General features: G+C 43.7%; 1 protein-coding gene across 1 annotated transcript in view; it reads right to left on the bottom strand.

The window, feature by feature from the left end:
* Window positions 1–6924: 6924 nt before the first annotated feature.
* LOC126354407 (juvenile hormone esterase-like) overlaps window positions 6925–19701 on the bottom strand; it is an 82665-nt gene continuing 69888 nt past the window's right edge. The window contains exons 9-10 of the mRNA XM_050004019.1: window positions 13100–13232; window positions 6925–7316 (exon numbers count right to left, since the gene is read on the bottom strand). Coding sequence (XP_049859976.1) covers window positions 7148–7316; window positions 13100–13232 — 302 coding nt within the window. The 3' untranslated portion in view covers window positions 6925–7147. The remainder of the gene's footprint in view (window positions 7317–13099; window positions 13233–19701) is intronic.

The following is a 19701-nucleotide window of genomic DNA, read 5'->3' on the forward strand; positions in this document are numbered from 1 at the left end:
TCTTGCCAGGTAAAATAAATGCATAAATAAAATAAATCAAAAATTTTTCTTCATACATTCATCTTTTACGGAAAAAAATTATTTAAAGTAAGTGAATGTGATAAGGAAAAATAATTTTTATTAAATTTCGAAAGTAATGTAGTATAAAATATTCTTTTAAATGAAATTATGTGATTTAGACCTAAAATTGTGGACTATAGGAGCTATAAAGTGTAGGTTCTTGGTAACTTTTGTTGACAGATCCAAGTGAGCTAGAACCTACATTTTATAGCTTCTGATGTCAACACTCTGTGCAGCATGTTGAGTTATAACACTGGTATGTGCATGAGTGTTATCCTGTTGTAAAACACCTCTTGGAATGCTGTTCATGAATGGCATTGCAGTAGATGGAATCAGCAGACTAACGTATGAATTTGCAGTCAGAGTGCGTGTAATAACCACGAGGGTGCTCCTGCTGTCATATGAAATGACCACAGTGACCATAACGCCAAGTTCATATGCACTGTTTCTATGCTGCAGACGAGTTGGCTGCGGGCTCTCAACTGGCCTCCTTTTAACCAACAGTCGTTCATCACTGGTGCCGAGGCACAGCCTGATTCCATGAGAAAACGCAACGGAGCTCCACCCTGCCCTGAAATGAACTCTCACATGGCACCACTGAAGGCGCAAATGGCCGTTGTTTGGGGTCAGTGGAATGCAGGTTACAGACTGTCTGGCTCGGAGCTCTCCTTGAAGTAATCAGTTTGTGACAGTTCGTTGAGTCACTTTGGTTGCAACTGCTGCTCAAATTGTTGGTGCAGAACAGTACGGAGTGACAGAGCCATATCCCAAAGACGATCATTGTCCTTCTCGATAGTGCCAAGTTGCCACCTAGATCTGAATCTTCTTGCGACTGAACATTCTCTTGACCACCGCTGACAGAAATCATGTATGGTGGCTGCTGTCCTGCCAAGTCTTTCCGAAATACCACAGAAGGAAAATCCAGTTTCTCATAACCCTATTACATTCGTTCGTTCAAACTCAGTGAAGTGTTAATAAGTGCCTTTGTCGTCTTAGAGGCATTCTTGGCTCACGTCACTTCACCACGTCCAATCTCACAGAATTAATACTCATGACGATTACAGCGTGCAGTTGAAGCAAAGCTGATTGCATCCTCATTGTGGTGCTATTAGCAGCACTCCTATCTGACTGATGCGAAATTTGGATGTGCACCAACTTTCAGATGTAGGAACAATCCAGCAAACTTTAGTTTAGGTCAAACAACTCCTTCTTTGTACAGTGATTGTATTTGCTGTTCAAACACTGGTTCAAATGGCTCTGAGCACTATGGGACTTAACATCTGAGGACATCAGTCCGCTATAACTTAGAACTACTTAAACCTAACTAACATAAGGACAACACAAACACCCATGCCCGAGGCAGGATTCGAACATGCAACCGTAGCAGACGCGCGGTTCCGGACTGGAGCGCCTAGAACCGCATGGCCACACCGGCCGGCCTTATTTGCTGTCAGTGTATAAGGATACCAGTGACTTGGTCTGACTGCCACAATCAGTTAAGCATGGTACACTTTGTTTTAGTAGAACATGCTTGAATATTTAATCTATGTAACTCCATCCTCAGATTTTAGCGCAAGCACTGCCTCACCGTACGGATGGACATGTGCCTCATCCTCCATTAACATGCTGATTTTAATAAGAGGATGTGACTGGTTGTGTTCAGTCATCACCTTTATATGAATTCTATCATTCAGCACTGACAGTCACATTTGTACCACGCATTCCGCACTCTAGTGCCAATATGCTGAACATTCTCTATTCTGATCACCGTATCAGAGACAATGTGGGATTCCAGACCTACTTGCGACAGTTTAAGTCCACTTGCAGGCAAACAGTACATGTTGGTGAATAGCAGGATTCTGCTAGCATTTAGCTGAGACTTGAGTCCCAACTGTGGCTGTGCTATGGCACAGCACGTCGGTGAGGTCAGGATGACATCCTGCTGCTGAGGGATTAGCCTGTCGAGGAACATCTGGATATCGTCATCCGTAACAATAATAATAATAGAAATTGGTGGATAATAGACTCTTCTTCTTCTGTGTTGCCTGTTGCTGCTATTGGCTGGAACGTTACTGCTCCAGGACCTCACCACAATTGGCTGAAAATAGAATGGCGTCACATGGAGCAAAAGGGGAGGAGAAATGGAATCCCGCGAAGTAGGGGACAGAGGAAAGTTTCTGGGACCTCTGATGCTGACATCAGCCATTTTCGTCCCAGAACAGTCAGTGTTCTCCTACTAGAAATGCATGCTCTACAATTCGTTTCTGTGCTAGGCACAGGGCTGGTATGGAGTTTTTCCCATAGAGTGTTCTGTTTTTACATCAGTGCAGTTAGCAACTGCTTTGCGGTCGTTAGTAAATGTGCACGTGCTTCAGAACATCTCCGCAATACAGCCTACTCCTTGTCTATAGGCTTTAAGTAGGGGAAGTTGGCAGGCCGGTCACTTTGCCGAATATTCTCTCGTTCCAAGATCTCCTCCGTCTGTGCAAACGCGCGTGGTCATCGATAAAAGTGTAGTCAGGGCCGAATGCACCCTGAAAAGACAGGCTCTCATTCGTAAGAAGTACAGTGTCACGATGACATTGACTGGTGGTTGTCATGTGTAACATGATACCACCTGGACCACCAAAACGATCATGCTCGACATTGTTCTCTGGTTCATTATGTTTTCCCATCATTCCAAATGTCTGAACACTGTGCGCTCTGCAGTCAATATTAGTGTGACACTGGACTCCTTCCCATTTGCGTCTTTTCGACCCCGATATTATTGTGATGGACGACAACGCGCGACCGCATCCAACAGCGCAAGTTGAGGAGCTTTTGGAACTGGAGGATATTCGGCGGGTGGACCGGCTTGCGTTTTCAGAGAGCTCACTTTAATTATTGTTTCGAATCCAAATGTCGTTTTTGTTAGTCTTATTGCTTATTTTTGTCAGTTACCTTCTGCACTATACTGTAGGAAGTATTTCCAAGTAAATTTGAAATATCGTCGTGCTGTGTTTCTTGACAGAATCACATCACGTGATATTTACTTTCGTCTGTTAGTTTTGCACACCATTGTAGCCGTTAAAACATTCGTTTTCGGCTATTCGATGTTCCACATTCAGTGAATGGCCTGTGTTCGTGACACTAATCGTAACTAAATTTGTTTGTGTTGTTAAGTTTCATTGAGCTCTTCAGTGTCAGAACAGTCTAGATGAAGATGTGTTTCCAATAAAGCTTATTAGGTTGCAGTTCTTCGCCGCTGGGTCTGATATATGTACATCCATGCAAATTTTTTGTTATCCTAGTTATTATATTGTATTGGCAGCAATAATTTTTAATACTTGTGAAATGGTTCTTAACCGTTATTATTATCAGACTTCTATAAACACGTTTTCATTTTGTTGTTGATGTAAAACTTCTGTTCACTCCCATGTTTAATAGGAACTGCCTTCAAATTTTGTATTGGCTGTGTACTGCCAGCTTACTGGATGACACTGTCAAGTTTGCCAGGTAGAACACGTGTCCAGTGTTGATGACAGCTCTCCTGATGGTGAATTGCCTGCATAACACACTGTGCTACTTAAATTCGCTTTGGCATGTGGTTAATTGCTTGTTTTTATTGCTATGCCTAAAAGCTATATACCTGTGCACTTTTATTGGGTTAAGGGCGAAGTGGCTTCAAAAAAATATGTAATTTGTTTCTGTGGTTTCTGTGGCAACATCCCACCCACGCCAAACAATTCAGTTGCCTTAAATCACTGTTATTAGCTCCTTAATAGATAATATTTTCCACAAATAATATCTTTTGTATAGCTCACGGCTGTATTCTCTACTATATGGACTTTCTCAGATGCTACACTACCGTATCTCTCTATTGCTTCACATTTACATTTTGGGGGCCGTTTTGTTACCAGCAGGTAACCACAATGTCAAAAAATGGTTCAAATGGCTCTGAGCACTATGTAACTTAACATATGAGGTCATCAGTCCAGTAGAACTTAGAACTACATAATCCTAACTAACCTAAGGACATCACGCACATCCATGCCCGAGGCAGGCTTCGAACCTGCGACCGTAGCGGTCGCGCGGTTCCAGACTGACGAGCCTAGAACCGCTCGGCCACACCGGCCGGCTAACCACAATGTCGCTGCAGAACAAATTAGTGTGCTTTTTACCGTTGTTTGCTTTTTTATTGCTACTTCTAGAAGCTAATGTGTACTCTTTTTGTTCTTACACTACTCAGAATGACCTGGCAAGTATGTAACAGTGCGATGGCTGCACGCTATGTGCACCAAACTCAAGGAAATAAATAAACATACAGTGTCCATGGACGATTATCTTACGTGTGGGTGATAGCCGATGGTGTACTTTTAACGGAACGGATGTGAAATTATATCACGGTAGATGATAAAACGAGTCTTCTTTCTCTCTGATAGTAGTTTATGGTGGCAGCAACAAAATTAAGTTAAACTTTATATATAAATTGAAGCGGAATCATTGCCATCAGCTGCGGCAGGGCGTTAAACGAAATCGGCAGTGAGGCGTACCGATGGCGTAGCGGCTATCGCACCTGCCTAGAAAGCAGAAGATCCCGGATTCGAACCCCGTTCCGGTATATTTTCGCTCATCGCCACTGACTCCGCTTGATGTCCTGCTGCAGCAGATAGCAGTTACATACAGTGTTTCACAGCTGCTGGATTTGCGTGGGGTCCATTCTTTCGAAGAAACAGACACCGTGCATTCAAATAAAATTAGATTTTGTTTCTTAATAAAATGTAAGGCTAGGCCATTTGGGATATAGCAACCGCTTGCCACGTGGTTGCCTTGCCCCAGACAGTGGGAACTAGCTCTCGATACCGTTCGCGGAGGCAATAGTTTCGCTGTGAAGCTATGTTCAGAATTTTGCTTTGAATGCTGCATTTCAATGGCGACCAGATGTTCTAATATTCATTCATATTTCATCCTCTCCGCCGTGGTTGCCGTTAGCACCATACGTCGGAACACTGTATATCCATATCTCTCGTAACTTGATAGAAAAATGTCATCTCTTTCACACAACGTCTATTTCAGTGCCTAAAATTTCTGTTATCTAATGCTCGCATAAGTTGCGTTGCATATAAATACAGACGTGGCACAACTACTCTGATACATGAGCTACGTATATCAGTCAAGGAACACCATAGTTAGCTTTCCTTTGTAGTAGATCATTATCTTGAAACTGCAAGTTTTTGTAAGTCCGATGTGTTTTCAATTTAAACACATGTCATTACTAACTAAAATAAGACAATTTTTGGACAAATTGGCTCACTGTACAGACAAAAGTAGCTTATGCGTGTCATACAATAAGAACAGTGTATCAGGAATTTTCTTCGTTGATATTTCCTCCTACTTTGATCGTGTTTTATCAGCATCGAAAGAAGATAGTTTTTCACACGACAGATGTTCGTACCAGAAGTGATTTCACTGAGCCGTCAAAGGGACGCGCTTGTGTGTAAAGGAGGCTGCATTACACTAACTTATTCCCAAAATCTCAACTGTTCATGTAAAGACATAGTGCTCTTGTACCGAAAGTAATAGGGCAGCACAACTAAGCTTGAAATATTTCACGTGGATAGTTGTCGCAATAAATCAGAAACGTCTGATACTTCTGTGTATCCATCAGATATTTGAAGCCAGAATTTCATGGGATTTTTATCGTCTTACTACTCATGTCACCGATTTCCTTAAGCTCGACAGGGATATTTGTTTTGGACATGCCATCGATGTCCAGTATTTGCTAGATTTCAGCATTTACAGTGGAACTAGAGCGGAAAATGCACATAACATTACCGATCTTTTTTAAAAAGCAGTTGAGTACTATCTGTTTTCCTGTACTCTTTAGTATGCCGATGACTAAATATTTTAACTCGAAGACAATAGGGCGTAAATATTTACTAGCGAATACGTTTCCACAATGAATGTCAATTACGGAAGGGGCTTGTAAAACATGTAACAGCCTGCATTACTGAATGTTCAGCGTTGATGGCTACATGCGTAGGACCCAGGTTCGATTCCCGATACTGCCAAAGGTTTTCTCCTTGGTGGCAGAAATGGTAGGGGGGCACTCAGCCTCGTTATGAGAGCTGAATAGCTACTTGGCCGAACAGTAGCGGGTCAGCGGTCTGGAAAGTCTGCAGAACGGCCGGGAAGGCGGTGCGCTGACCAGATGCCCCTCAACACGCCATCTACATGACGCCTCAAGACAGAAGATGACTCGGGAGCCCGTACACAGCCCTTGGAACCCCATGACCTGAGCGAGTAGGTCGTTTTTTCAAACAGGATACGTCGTTACAAGTATCATAAAGTTCGCAGGTTTTATAAACAAGTATACAGAAATAAAATTCTCCCTTCCTCTCTCACTAAACACCCATATTCACACACACACACACACTAACGCATCTCCCACGTACACGCTCACTCACCGACAAGCATATTAATAAAGAAACACTGAGCAGAAGATAGGAAAGATTGACCATGGTACGAGCTACCCATATTTCATAACAACTATTACTGCATTGGTGTTTACATTCGGATTTTGTGCAGCTGTGGAATGTGCAGCTGTATTCAAACATGACCGTACGTGTCCTGGAGATGATCCACGTAAAGTAAGTTTCAAGCTCGCAACCACAAATCAAAACATCTAGAGGACCAGTGGAAAACTGAGGTTGGCGTAAAGCAACAACTTCCGTTGCCTGTTCTGAATCCCAAGGTCTTAGGTTACAGTGAGAATTCCTACAATTCCGCAGAGGATGATAACATTTCTCGTTTACCTACGCACAACATTTATGATTATTAATCATGAAAGCTCGCAGAACTGGAAGACTGTTGTGAACACCAATACAAGAGCAACGTATTAAATTTAATTATGTCAACACAGTGTTAACTAAAACTATAGACTTTACCCAAATAATGAAACAGTAACATTAATATAATTGTTTTTCACTGATAGAGTTGTTTATAGACATGAGCAACAAATTACAGCAACTTCGTCGTTTGTGGAGGTTTTTGACAACGTTCAGACGTTCTGAAAGTACGTGAGATGTGTCCTGATTGAAGGCCGCTTCTAGTAGGTGCCCGGGTATGGCATCAGAGGTATGTTCGTGTTCCAGAAGTCCATGCGCTCGCCCAAGAAGTTTTCCTCAAGACTGAAGTTGGCCTGCATCAGAAGATAGCTGCGGTTCCTCACGTTATATGGCTCCCACGTCACTGGATCCCCTTCCGGTGTGGGATTGCTGAGGAAACACACATGAAGATGTTATTTAACCACAGTTATTACAGAGGATGTTAAGCGTATAGCCGATCGTGTTCTGTTTTGTTAGCCGCGCCTTGCCACAGTTCGCGCGGCTCTCCCCCCACCCCCCCCCCCCCACTCCCACCCCACCCCCTCCCCACCTGTCGGATATTCGAGTCAACCCTCGGGCATGGGGGTGTGTGTTGTCCTTAGCGTAAGTTAGTTCAAGTTAGATTTAGTAGTATGTAAGCGTAGGGACCGACGAACTCAGCAGTATGATCCCATAGGAACTTAAAACAAATTTCCCAAAATTTCTCTTTTGTTGCCTTTTGATTGTTTTCTACACACAATCATTGCAGCTACACGAATTCTACAGTGCACTTGCTTGGACCCTCACCCACTTTCAGATAAATAGTTAAATTGACTAAAATATGAGTAATAATATGTTTAGTTTTTGTTAAAAATCGCACTCCTCTTCTACTCTCACAAGCATATTGAAAGATGTCCGTTAGTCCCTTTCATATAGATCAAAGGTACCCAACGTTACTGAGACCAGTACCCATCAGTGCAATCAAATATTAACTGGTATAGCCCCCCCCCCCCCTCCCTCTCTGCCAACACCCTGTCCGCTATCAACACATTCAGAATCTTTATACTGACGAAGGTACACTACATTTAGTTTTATAGTGTTATCAGGAACTACGACATTACGAGTTAATGAGACTAATTGTACAGCCTGTTTCCAATTACATTTTTTTTATAGAATGATGAAGCAATATTCAGTGCATCGCGAGTGCAGCTTTTAGCGCTTACCGAGAAAAAGAAGCCTTCTATCCACATTGAGAGCAGACACTTGTTACAAAACACGCTTCCTCTGCACCACTCCTCTCCCTAGTAACACTTGCTTCACCCACACTCTGGATCCCCATTGAAATTCAACTAACTTTAAATGTCTGTACATATATTTTGTAAGTCACTTGATTATTGCACTGGCAGAGATTGGAGCACTTCGGGCTGCCAATGTTTTGTCTGAGCACTGCTACTAATTACAATAAAAAAACTGTAATGAAAATGTGTAGGCCCTACATCACTTTTGTAGTCATTTCATAACTATCGTCAGTTAGTTTCTGTGTTGATACAAAGTGAATAATAAAGCAATTTCTGGTCTACTGTGGAAAGGTCCTATAACTCGGAGAAGCCATATTTAAGCATATGTGATATGCGAGTGTGAGTCAAATGAAAATCTTTATTATTTTTTTAAATATTATTTATAGTGCAGAAGTGGTACAAAGCGGTATCACTTTTCAACATAATCTCCTTCACGCTCAATGCAAGTCCTCCAGCGCTTACAAAGTGCATACATTCCTTTAGAAAAAAATTCTTTTGGTAGTCCGCGCAACTACTCATGCACCGCGTGGCGTACCTCTTCATCAGAACGGAACTCCTTTCCTCCCATTGCGTCTTTGCGTGGTCCAGAGATATGGAAGGTCTGGTGAGTATGGTGGATGAGGAAGACACTCAAAATGCAGGTCTGTGATTGCTGCAACTGTTGCACGGGCAGTGTGGGGCCTTGCATTGTCATGTTGCAAAAGGACACCTTTTGACAGCAACCCACGTGGCTTTGATTTGATTGCAGGCCGCAGATGATTTTTTAGGCGATCTGTGTATGATGCACTGGTTACAGTGGTCCCTCTAGGCATGTAATGCTCCAAAATGAGGCCTTTTTCGTGCCAAAAGAGAGTCAGAATAGCCTTCGCTACTGACGGTTCTGTTCGAAACTTCTTTGGTTTGGGTGATGAAGAATGGCGCCATTTCTTGCTCGCTCTCTTCGATTCCGGCCAGTTGAAGCAAGGTTTCGTCTACAGTAACGATTCTTGCAAGGAAGCCATCACCTTCTCGTTCAAAGCGCCGAAGAAGTTATTCACAGGCATCGACACGTCGTTCTCTCATTGCGGGAGTCAGCTGCCGTGGCATCCACCTTGCAGACACTTTGCGAAACTGGAGCACATCACGCACAATGCAGTGTGCTGACCTATGACTAATCTGTAAACATGCTGCAGTGTCATTCATTGTTACTCGGCGGTTTTCCTTCACTATGGCTTCAACTGCTGCAATGTTCTGTGGAGTCACAACTTGTTGTGCCTGACGTGGACGAGGAGCATCTTGCACTGAAGTCACTCCATTTGCGAACGTCCTACTCCATTTGTAGTCTTGCTGCTGTGACAAACACCCATCACAGTACTGAATCTTTATGCGTCGATCAATTTAAAGAGGTTTCACACCTTCACTACGCAAAAACCGCATAATAGAACGCTGTTCTTCCCTGGTGCAAGTCGCAAATGGGGCGACCATCTTTATACTGATACTGTGACGGTATGTGTGCATCTGCACTATGCCGCCATCTACAGGCCATTATGCATGCTATTGGTAGCACGCTTACCAACTTAGAGGATAACGGCGCGAAATTTCAATTTGTTATTACACATTTAAGGTTTTCATTTAACTCACACTCATATATATGTTATAATTTTACTGTGAAATATACGTGATACGTAGTGAGTATGTAGGTAGTTGGTGGACTATGTGAGGAAGATATTCGTATATTAGTTTCACAATCTTTAGCCTCTACCACATCGTGTCACGTCTAGTACTTGAAAACAAGTAATTATTGGTAACTCAAGTAATCAGCAGTGTAGTCCTACGAGACGGCGATAATACTAATGATGTTTAAAAGAAAGTTTGGTTCCGTTACCGGAACACAGCTGAATCTTTTTGCTTTTACCCCACCAAAAATTACATTCTACCGCTCAGGGTACAATTGCCTCCAAGGTAGGAACCACAGGTCCAGACTGGCGAAATCTTGTACTTGATGCTCGTGCCATCGTATAGAGATATGATAATTTACGAGTAAGTTAGGGAGACAGCACTAAAGCCTTATGGAAGAAGGATGATACATGTAAAAATTTTATCTCTGCTAGTTTCCCTCATTTCTGACACTGACTCTGACTGCCGTTAGATTATGGTATTGGTAGTTAAAATAAAACGCATCATACTGACAGAGAAAGAACAATACAGTGAAGGTGGGAACGTCGGTTTCGTTGTTCAAACTGTAAGGAAAACTTGTCCCAACCAGCAATTTTGTATTACTTTCAGCGTGACAAAGACGCGCTTTGAACCAGGAATACGACAAACTTTATCGGAAATCTCTCCCTACGGTCTGAAAGAGGTTACTTTGGAAGTGAGAGACACAGACCTTTTAGATGAGTGAGATTACACAGTGCGGAACCGCCGAGGAGAAGGTCATTGGTCTGTTCAACGTTCTAAAGAAAATGTATCGCCTCTATTCGCTAGAGAGAGCCAGCTCTGGACATGAGGGAGACGTGCAGGGCGGAAAAGAAACAGAAAAACTCACACGGCCCATCACTGGAGTGTCTCAAATCCATCATCCGTCTTCCACCATTGTACCTACGGGGAGAGACGGGGACGTCTAAGTGCTGAGAGACAGAGGGGCACAGAGCTGTAATCTTTGGTGTCTCTCAACGTCTTAATATCTGACGATTTTTGCCATAATAATAATTGCAAAAGAGTGGGGATTGCAGACTAGAGAGCAACGGATTAACTTTGACGAGGAGAGTAAAGTGGGAAACATTAATATTGGTGACTTTTAAATTTGGTACAGTTGATTTTCTCCCACTCCTAAGAACCGTGGGATGGCCTGACTCGTCCGTGTCATTCTCAGAGGAGGGAGTGACAGAGTCCCAGGAGGCTGCAGCGAGTAGGGAGCGCTGACGTACAGTGCCGACGCGGTTACGGTGAGCGGCTGGTTGCTGCGGTAAGTGTTCATTCACGAGTACACGAAATACTGCTGTTCACCGGGCGTCGGTATTGAATTCATGAGTTCATATTAGGTCGCATTTTCGTCTTTACTCACAGGATTCAGTGATTTCAGGGAGGCGTTTGGGGATTATTCTTATGTCGTATATGACAGTTGGTTCAATAAAAGTACCACCGGCTATTCTTTCCCGCCACGCCGTAATCATTCTTCGCTTTGTCACCAGTATTTGAAATAGTAGTTGGTAGCCAGCAAAGAAGCACGGTTCTCGAGTGTGCCTGCTACATAAGCGAGACAACAACTATTTTCCCTTCCGATCTCCTTATTTCTCTTGTCACATGAGGGTGCTTACAGAATTATGATGAAACGCAGACCACAGGCTGCCATGTAACCTTATCCTAATCAGGTGGCTTTTCGCGGGTGATGCTGTAGTATACAGGGACGTTGCAGCATTAGAAAATTGTAGCGAAATGCAGGAAGATCTGCAGCGGATAGGTACTTGGTGCAGGGAGTGGCACCTGACCCTTAACATAGACAAATGTAATGTATTGCGAATACATAGAAAGAAGGAGCCTCTATTGTATGATTATATGATAGCGGAACAAACACTGGTAGCAGTTACTTCTGTAAAATATCTGGGTTCATGCGTGCGGAACGATTTGAAGTGGAATGATCATATAAAATTAATTGTTCGTAAGGTGGGTACCAGGTTGAGATTCATTGGGAGAGTCCTTAGAAAATGTAGAACGTCAACATAGGAGGTGGCTTACAAAACACCCTTCGACCTATACTTGAGTATTGCTCATCAGTGTGGGATCCATAACAGATCGGGTTGACGGAGGAGATAGAGAAGATCCAAAGAAGAGCGGCGCGTTTCGTCACAGGGTTAGTTGGTAACCGTGATAGCGTTACGGAAAGGTTTAACAAACTCAAGTGGCAGACTCTGCAAGAGAGGCGCTCTGCGTCGCGGTGTAGCTTGCTCGCCAGGTTTCGAGAGGATGCGTTTCTGGATGAGGTATCGAATATATTGCTTCCCCCTACTTATACCTCCCGAGGAGATCATGAATGTAAAATTAGAGAGATTCGGGCGCGCACGGAGGCTTTCAGACAGTCGTTCTTCCCGCGAACCATACGCGACTGGAACAGAAAAGGGGTTAATGACAGTGGTACGTAAAGTGCCCTCCGCCACACACCGTTGAGTGGCTTGCGGAGTATAAATGTAGATGTAGATGTAGATTCATTGTTCCTGAAGTTATACCGCTATTGTTCATGTTTTGTTGAGTAATTCACGATCTCTTTAGAAATTAAAATCATTTGTGGTACTAAAGCAGTCTGTAAGTGTCTTCCAAATCGTCACCAGCCACCTGCGCGTTTACATTATGCGACATTTTGATCATTACTACCTAGGCCCCGATTTAAACGCTCGTCCTAATTTATAAAGCGTCAGGGAAGGAAGGCGAACTGGTGGAGCATGCGAAGGTAATAATCCCATGTAGCGAAGCGACTTTAAATCCATTCTACTCTCGACAGAAATACTATGGTTGTTGTTTGACGTATCTTGCAGGCACACCCGAGAAACATGGTTCTCAGCTAGACAGACAGAACAGTAAGCTTTTCTACCAATTTTGTCTCACCACAGAAAAATCGATCTGTGATGAACAAGCCATATGCTGCTCCCTTGCAACAATATAAAACACGTTTACTGAAATTTGATGAACTGAAACCTACAGACTGCTCTTACCATAAGCTGATGTGTCTTGAGGGAGAAAATACTACATTCTTAAGAGCACTGCGTACTCGGAAGTGCAAGTACATAAGTTATTTTGCCATCTTAACCACTGAGTCACCACTCACTCTTGTGGCAAATTGTTTTGCTTGCATCAAAAGCGCCCTTTTACCCACAGTTACTCAAGTTGCGCTATTGTTCAATGTGTATATCTCATTCAACATACCCATATTTGGCGAAGTTGGTCCAGAGCCGCAGCAGGGTCCTTCGCACCTCGTCTTCTTCAGAGGTGGGATCCAAGTTATACTTGGTATCATTACGCAAAAAGAGAAGTCTCAGTTCTCCACCGTGATTGACACCTGGAACAATACATATGTTATCAAAATGAATGTCTGTACGAATGTACGTATGCATATACGTTGGGTTTCAATTTCAACGAAAACTGGTACACATATCGCTTGCTATTTGGAAAGGTGCACTGTGGGAGTGAGAATCACCTACCTATCAAAAGCGTAGGATGGGACTGATAACGAAGATTATCTAACAGAATGAATATACCCAGACCATATTAATACAGTATTTGAGAGTGAGAGTAGTAAGCGACTGCAACAAATGATACATATCATATCAAACCTTTACGAATCATTGTCTTGCTGACAAAGTGATGTCTACATTTTCACTGCACATGCAGTAAAATTGCCGCATCAGGCGTAACAGTTTAATTTCCTGCTTCTTTACTAACTCTATTTGTAACACATGTTGCATAGAGTATACACATACACCGCTGAATGTACCTGCAAAACTATACCATTGTAAGCCCCATAGCTCAGGAAATAAACTGTCATAAAACTAGAAAAGCGTGAAAAACTGCCGCACCATACATGAAGTTTTAATTTATTATTATTTATTGCTAATTGTATTCGCAGCATGCTCGTATTTCGCAAAAAGTATCCACACAGAACACAAAACGTATCTCGAAAATTATATCATTATACGTGACACAGTTCAGGATGCCATAACTATTGAGATGCGTAAAAAACTTGGTTTTCTTAAAACAAAGACTATACTCATCCAGTGTTTGATAATGTGAGCGCTTAGTGACTCCCTACAAATTTTAGGCTTCATTCCAGGCCTTTCCTAAACTATTTCTCGCTAACTTGCTTGACGTCAAACATTTAACACAGTAACTCATTTCTAAATTTTCAAACTGTTCCTTATCGGAAAGTTCGAGAATTTCTAGAATCGGGGTTTACAAGTTAATTACTATCTGGACAGAAGCAGTGCGGAGTTAACAATCACCTACATCTTATAGGGTGGGAGTGAAAAGGGGGTGATATTAACAAATAGTTCAGAAACACGTGAAGCAACGTCAACCAAATGTGTTAAATACATGATTTATTACTGTATAAAAATATAGTGTTGGTAAGGTTTCCCAATACCATTAGGGGTGGTACAGTGGATACGAAGCCATGTCTTAAAAAATTTCTAGAGTGACTTTATGGTATTTATTTCCTGTACTTGGGTGACTAGAAATGCCTTTAAAAGTAGCGAGTGCAGTTTGTGTCTATTTGCGCTTTTCAGTGTGTCAACCAGGTCACGAGAAATAACGTTGCATGGACCCAATAATTTTATCAACGTGTTTCGGAACCTAAGATCGAGCCACACTTCTGAATACCACCAACAATTCTACTTAATCTCTAGAGTCGTATAGTGTAAATCAGCAGACAGACACATACCCACATAGAGAAATTTGGCATCACCTCGGTTCCGAGAGTTCCGCAACCTGTACAGAAAATTGAAATATAGATCAACATAAACATCTTTTCCGCCCTTTTATTGCTCACGGAAACCACACATTGTATGTCGTACTAACATACAGCAAGACCTTCAAAGGTTTTGGTCCAGACTGCTCTACGCACCAGTAGCTCTAATACCCAGTAGCACGTTCTCTTGCATTGATACATGCCTGTATTCGTCGTGGCATACTATCCACAAGTTCATCAAGGCACTGTTGGTCAAGATAGTCCCATTCCTCAAAGGCAATTCGGCGTAGATCCTTCACAGTGGTTGGCGGGTCACATCGTCCATAAACATCCCATTTCAATCTATCCCAGGCATGTTCGATACAGTTCATGTCTGGAGAACATGCTGGTCATCTAGACGATATACGTCGTTATCCAGAAGGAAGACATTCACAATATGAACACGATGGGTGCGCGAATTGTCGTTAAGAAAGACGAATGCCTGACCAGTATGCTGCCGATATGGTTGCACTATTGGTCGGAGGATGGCATGCACGTGTCGTACAGCCTTTGCCTCGCGTTCCGTTACCATCAGCGGCGTACGTCGGTCACACATAATGCCACCCCAAAACGTCAGGGAACCTCCACCTTGCTGCACTCGCTGTACAGTGTATCTGAGGCCTACAGACTGACCGGGTTGCCTCCAAACACGTCCCCGATGATTGTCTGGTTGAAGGCATATGCGAAACTCATCGGTGAAGAGAACGTGATGCCAATCCTGAAAGGTCCATTCCGCATGTTGTTGGGCTCTTCTGTATCGAGCTGCAAAGGCGGATCTTGCCATGGACGTCGGGAGTGAAGCCACATACCATACAGCCTACTGCGCACCGTTTGAGTGGTAACACGACGTCCTGTGGCTGCACGAAAAGCATTATTCAACATGGTGACCTTGCTGTCAGGGATTCTCCGAGCTATAGTCCGTAGGTAGAGGTCATCCAATGCAGTAATAGCCCTTGTGCGGCCTGAGCGAGGCATGTCTCTCTGTATTTCCTCTATGTCCGAACAACATCGCTTTGGCTCACTGCGAGATGCCTGGACACTTCCGTTTTAGAGAGTCCTTCCTGGTACAAAGTAACAATGAGGACGCGGTCGAACCGCGGTAGTGACCTAGGGACGGTAGAACTACAGACAACACTAGCCGTGTACCACCTTCGTGGTGGAATGACTGGAACTTATCGGCTGTCGGACCCCTCCGTCTAATAGGCGCTGCTTATGCATGGTTGTTTAGATCCTTGGGCGGGTTTAGTGATATCTATGAACAGTCACAGGGACTGTGAATGTGATACAATATCCACAGTCAAGGAGTTCTGGGAATCGGGGTGATGCAAAACTTTTTTTAATGTGTACATATTACATACGCATCTCTTCTCTAAGCTCCTGGATCGATTATTACTTACTGCCTGGGAAGAAATACTGTGGGAGGTAAAAAACACTAACCTCATAAGGATGGCGGTGAAGTTGTTAAGTGTGTGGTGGATAGGGAAAGAGCAGAGTAGGTGGACAGGGAGAGCGTGAATGTGGATAGACACTGAGACATTGATAGATATAGAGGTTTAGACTGTTTACTGCCGATATAAATTCAACGAAAGCCCATGACAGTTTCTAGCGAATTTGGCTCTTCACTTCAAATGGGCTTGAAATGTGTAACTGAACTGACAAGCAGCCTTATTTTCTTCGAATATGTTCGACGTGAAGTGCATGAACATTCAGAAACTCCTCGGTACGGTATTGGTCGATAATTCGTCAACATTGTATGGGGCAGATTAATCATTAGTTTGAAGAGTACGGTAAACTGCGTGCGATAACTTTGTTGCAAGATGGGTGCTGCAATCGTTAAATACCTGCCAGTGATGCGTCAGTAAATTTCTGCTAGTACTCGGAAAGCACATAGTTCAATATCACAAGAGTAGGAGGTGTACATGGAAAAATACCTGGAAACACAAGAATATCCTAGTTGGATTACGTTGTGGCCAGACAGTTCTGCCCGCGTGCTCCGTACCTGAGTCGTCAGCGCGCTTAACTGTCATGCAGAAGGCTTTTATTTGATTCCAGCACAAGTCAGATTTTACCTACTCGGGGACTGGCTGTTGTGTTGTTCTCATTATCATTTCATCATCATCGACGCGCAAGTCGCCTAAATGGACCAGGTGGTCGAACAACCCCTAACAAGGTCTCCGGCCCAATATTACCATACGATCATTTCATTACGTTTCATAGATTCCGAGATTCGATATTGGATATTGGATGTGGACTCAGATAATTGATAATGGACAGATAAATGAAAATGAGTCGTATGGGAAAATTGCAAGTATTCTCTTTGTTAATTCAAACTTAATCATCATTACAGCTACTGCATTTATCCCACGATGACACAAGACTGTCAGTATCTTCATTTACAAATGTTTAGGTTGTCGAAGGAACCATGGTTTAAACCAGTCCCATATCTTTCTCAGGAGCAGATCGACGGCCATTATGTCTTTCTTGAAAGCTCCAAAAGTATCGGATTCGCATGGGAAGAGGTCTGAACTGTATGGAGGATGTGTAAGTGCTTCCCAGCGAAAATTCTGCACCGTAGTCGAAATACCCTTGGTAACATATGGGCCTGCCACTGATGACATAGGTATCCTCAGCGAGAGTGACGATTTACAAGATCGTTAAATGGAATGAACATTCTAATGAGTTCCATATATATACTGACGTCAACTGAACAAAGAGGAAAGTAATTAGGAGTGGCAGAAATGAGATAAGCAAGAGGTTTAACATCACAATTAGGACCAAGACGTAAACGAAGTTAAGAAATTCTGCTACCTTGGAAGCCAAATAATACGTGACGGATGAAGTGAAAAGGATATAATACCCCTAGAAGCGTACACACAAAGAGGAAATTCCAAGCCAAAAGAAATCTACTAGTATTCAACACAGGCCTTAATGTGAGGAAGAAATATCTGAGAATCTACGTTTGGAGCACAACATTTTATGCCAATGAATCATGGATTATGGCAAAACCAAGGAAAAATGTAATCGAAGCTTTTGAGAAGTGGTGCTTTAGAAGAGTGTTGTAAAGATCACAAAAAATACAAACTCGTGATATTTTATTATTTAAGTCTTGCAACATTCGTAACTAAATTAATTTTCTTAGATTCTTGCAATGAAGAAAAGTATAAGTTCGAGTGGAATGGTCAGAAATAAAGAAATTCATGAGAACACAGAGTTGTACGTTCAGTTTCATTTACTTCCGTGTTAGGCGAGTACATTGTTCGACGTACATATTTTGGGAGATTGTAAATACACGTCTCAGTGGCTAAAATATTTTCTCTGGGCGCCGGATTAACTACGCCCGTGCAGTGTGACAAGATGCTACTATTTTGGTGTTTGTCAAAATGAACACATTTCAACGGAGAAAGAGTGACTTTAGGAAGGCAAAATACACTCCTGGAAAATGAAATAAGAACACCGTGAATTCACTGTCCCAGGAAGGGGAAACTTTATTGACACATTCCTGGGGTCAGATACATCACATGATCACACTGACAGAACCACAGGCACATACACACAGGCAACAGACCATGCACAATGTCGGCACTAGTACAGTGTATATCCACCTTTCGCAGCAATGCAGGCTGCTATTCTCCCATGGAGACGATCGTAGAGATGCTGGATGTAGTCCTGTGGAACGGCTTGCAATGCCATTTCCACCTGGCGCCTCAGTTGGACCAGCGTTCGTGCTGGACGTGCAGACCGCGTGAGACGACGCTTCATCCAGTCCCAAACATGCTCAATGGGGGACAGATCAAGAGATCTTGCTGGACAGGGTAGTTGACTTACACCTTCTAGAGCACGTTGGGTGGCACGGGATACATGCGGACGTGCATTGTCCTGTTGGAACAGCAAGTTCCCTTGCCGGTCTAGTAATGGTAGAACGATGGGTTCGATGACGGTTTGGATGTACCTTGCACTATTCAGTGTCCCCTCGACGATCACCAGAGGTGTACGGCCAGTGTAGGAGATCGCTCCCCACACCATGATGCCGGGTGTTGGCCCTGTGTGCCTCGGTCGTATGCAGACCTATGTGGCGCTCACCTGCACGGCGCCAAACACGCATACGACCATCATTGGCACCAAGGTAGAAGCGACTCTCATCGCTGAAGACAACACGTATCCATTCGTCCCCCCATTCACGCCTGTCGCGACACCACTGGAGGCGGGCTGCACGATGTTGGGGCGTGAGCGGAAGACGGCCTAACAGTGTGCGGGACCGTAGCCCAGCTTCATGGAGACGGTTGCGAATGGTCCTCGCCGATACCCCAGGAGCAACAGTGTCCCTCATTTGCTGGGAAGTGGCGGTGCGGTCCCCTACGGCACTGCGTAGGATCCTACGGTCTTGGCGTGCATCCGTGCGTCGCTGCGGTCCGGTCCCAGGTCGACGGGCACGTGCACCTTCCGCCGACCACTGGCGACAACATCGATGTACTGTGGAGACCTCACGCCACACGTGTTGAGCAATTCGGCGGTACGTCCACCCGGCCTCCCGCATGCCCACTATACGCCCGCGCTCAAAGTCCGTCAACTGCACATACGGTTCACGTCCACGCTGTCGCGGCATGCTACCAGTGTTAAAGACTGCGATGGAGCTCCGTATGCCACGGCAAACTGGCTGACACTGACGGCGGCGGTGCACAAATGCTGCGCAGCTAGCGCCATTCGACGGCCAACACCGCGGTTCCTGGTATGTCCGCTGTGCCGTGCGTGTGATCATTGCTTGTACAGCCCTCTCGCAGTGCCCGCAGCAAGTATGGTGGGTCTGACACACCGGTGTCAATGTGTTCTTTTTTCCATTTCCAGGAGTGTATTTCTGGAATAAAGGTGACTACAGTGTAATTATAAATATAAATCTCCATGAAACGAAAATTCTTATGTTTCTCTGTTTATTGTAGAAACTCTTGTTGTGTTTATGCAGTGAGAACATTAGTGCAGTTTGGTTGTGTACGTTGCAGCATCACTTCACTATGGCACAAAAACCTAATCT

Source organism: Schistocerca gregaria, chromosome 3 (genome assembly GCF_023897955.1).
Source record: "Schistocerca gregaria isolate iqSchGreg1 chromosome 3, iqSchGreg1.2, whole genome shotgun sequence".
NCBI lineage: Eukaryota > Metazoa > Arthropoda > Insecta > Orthoptera > Acrididae > Schistocerca > Schistocerca gregaria.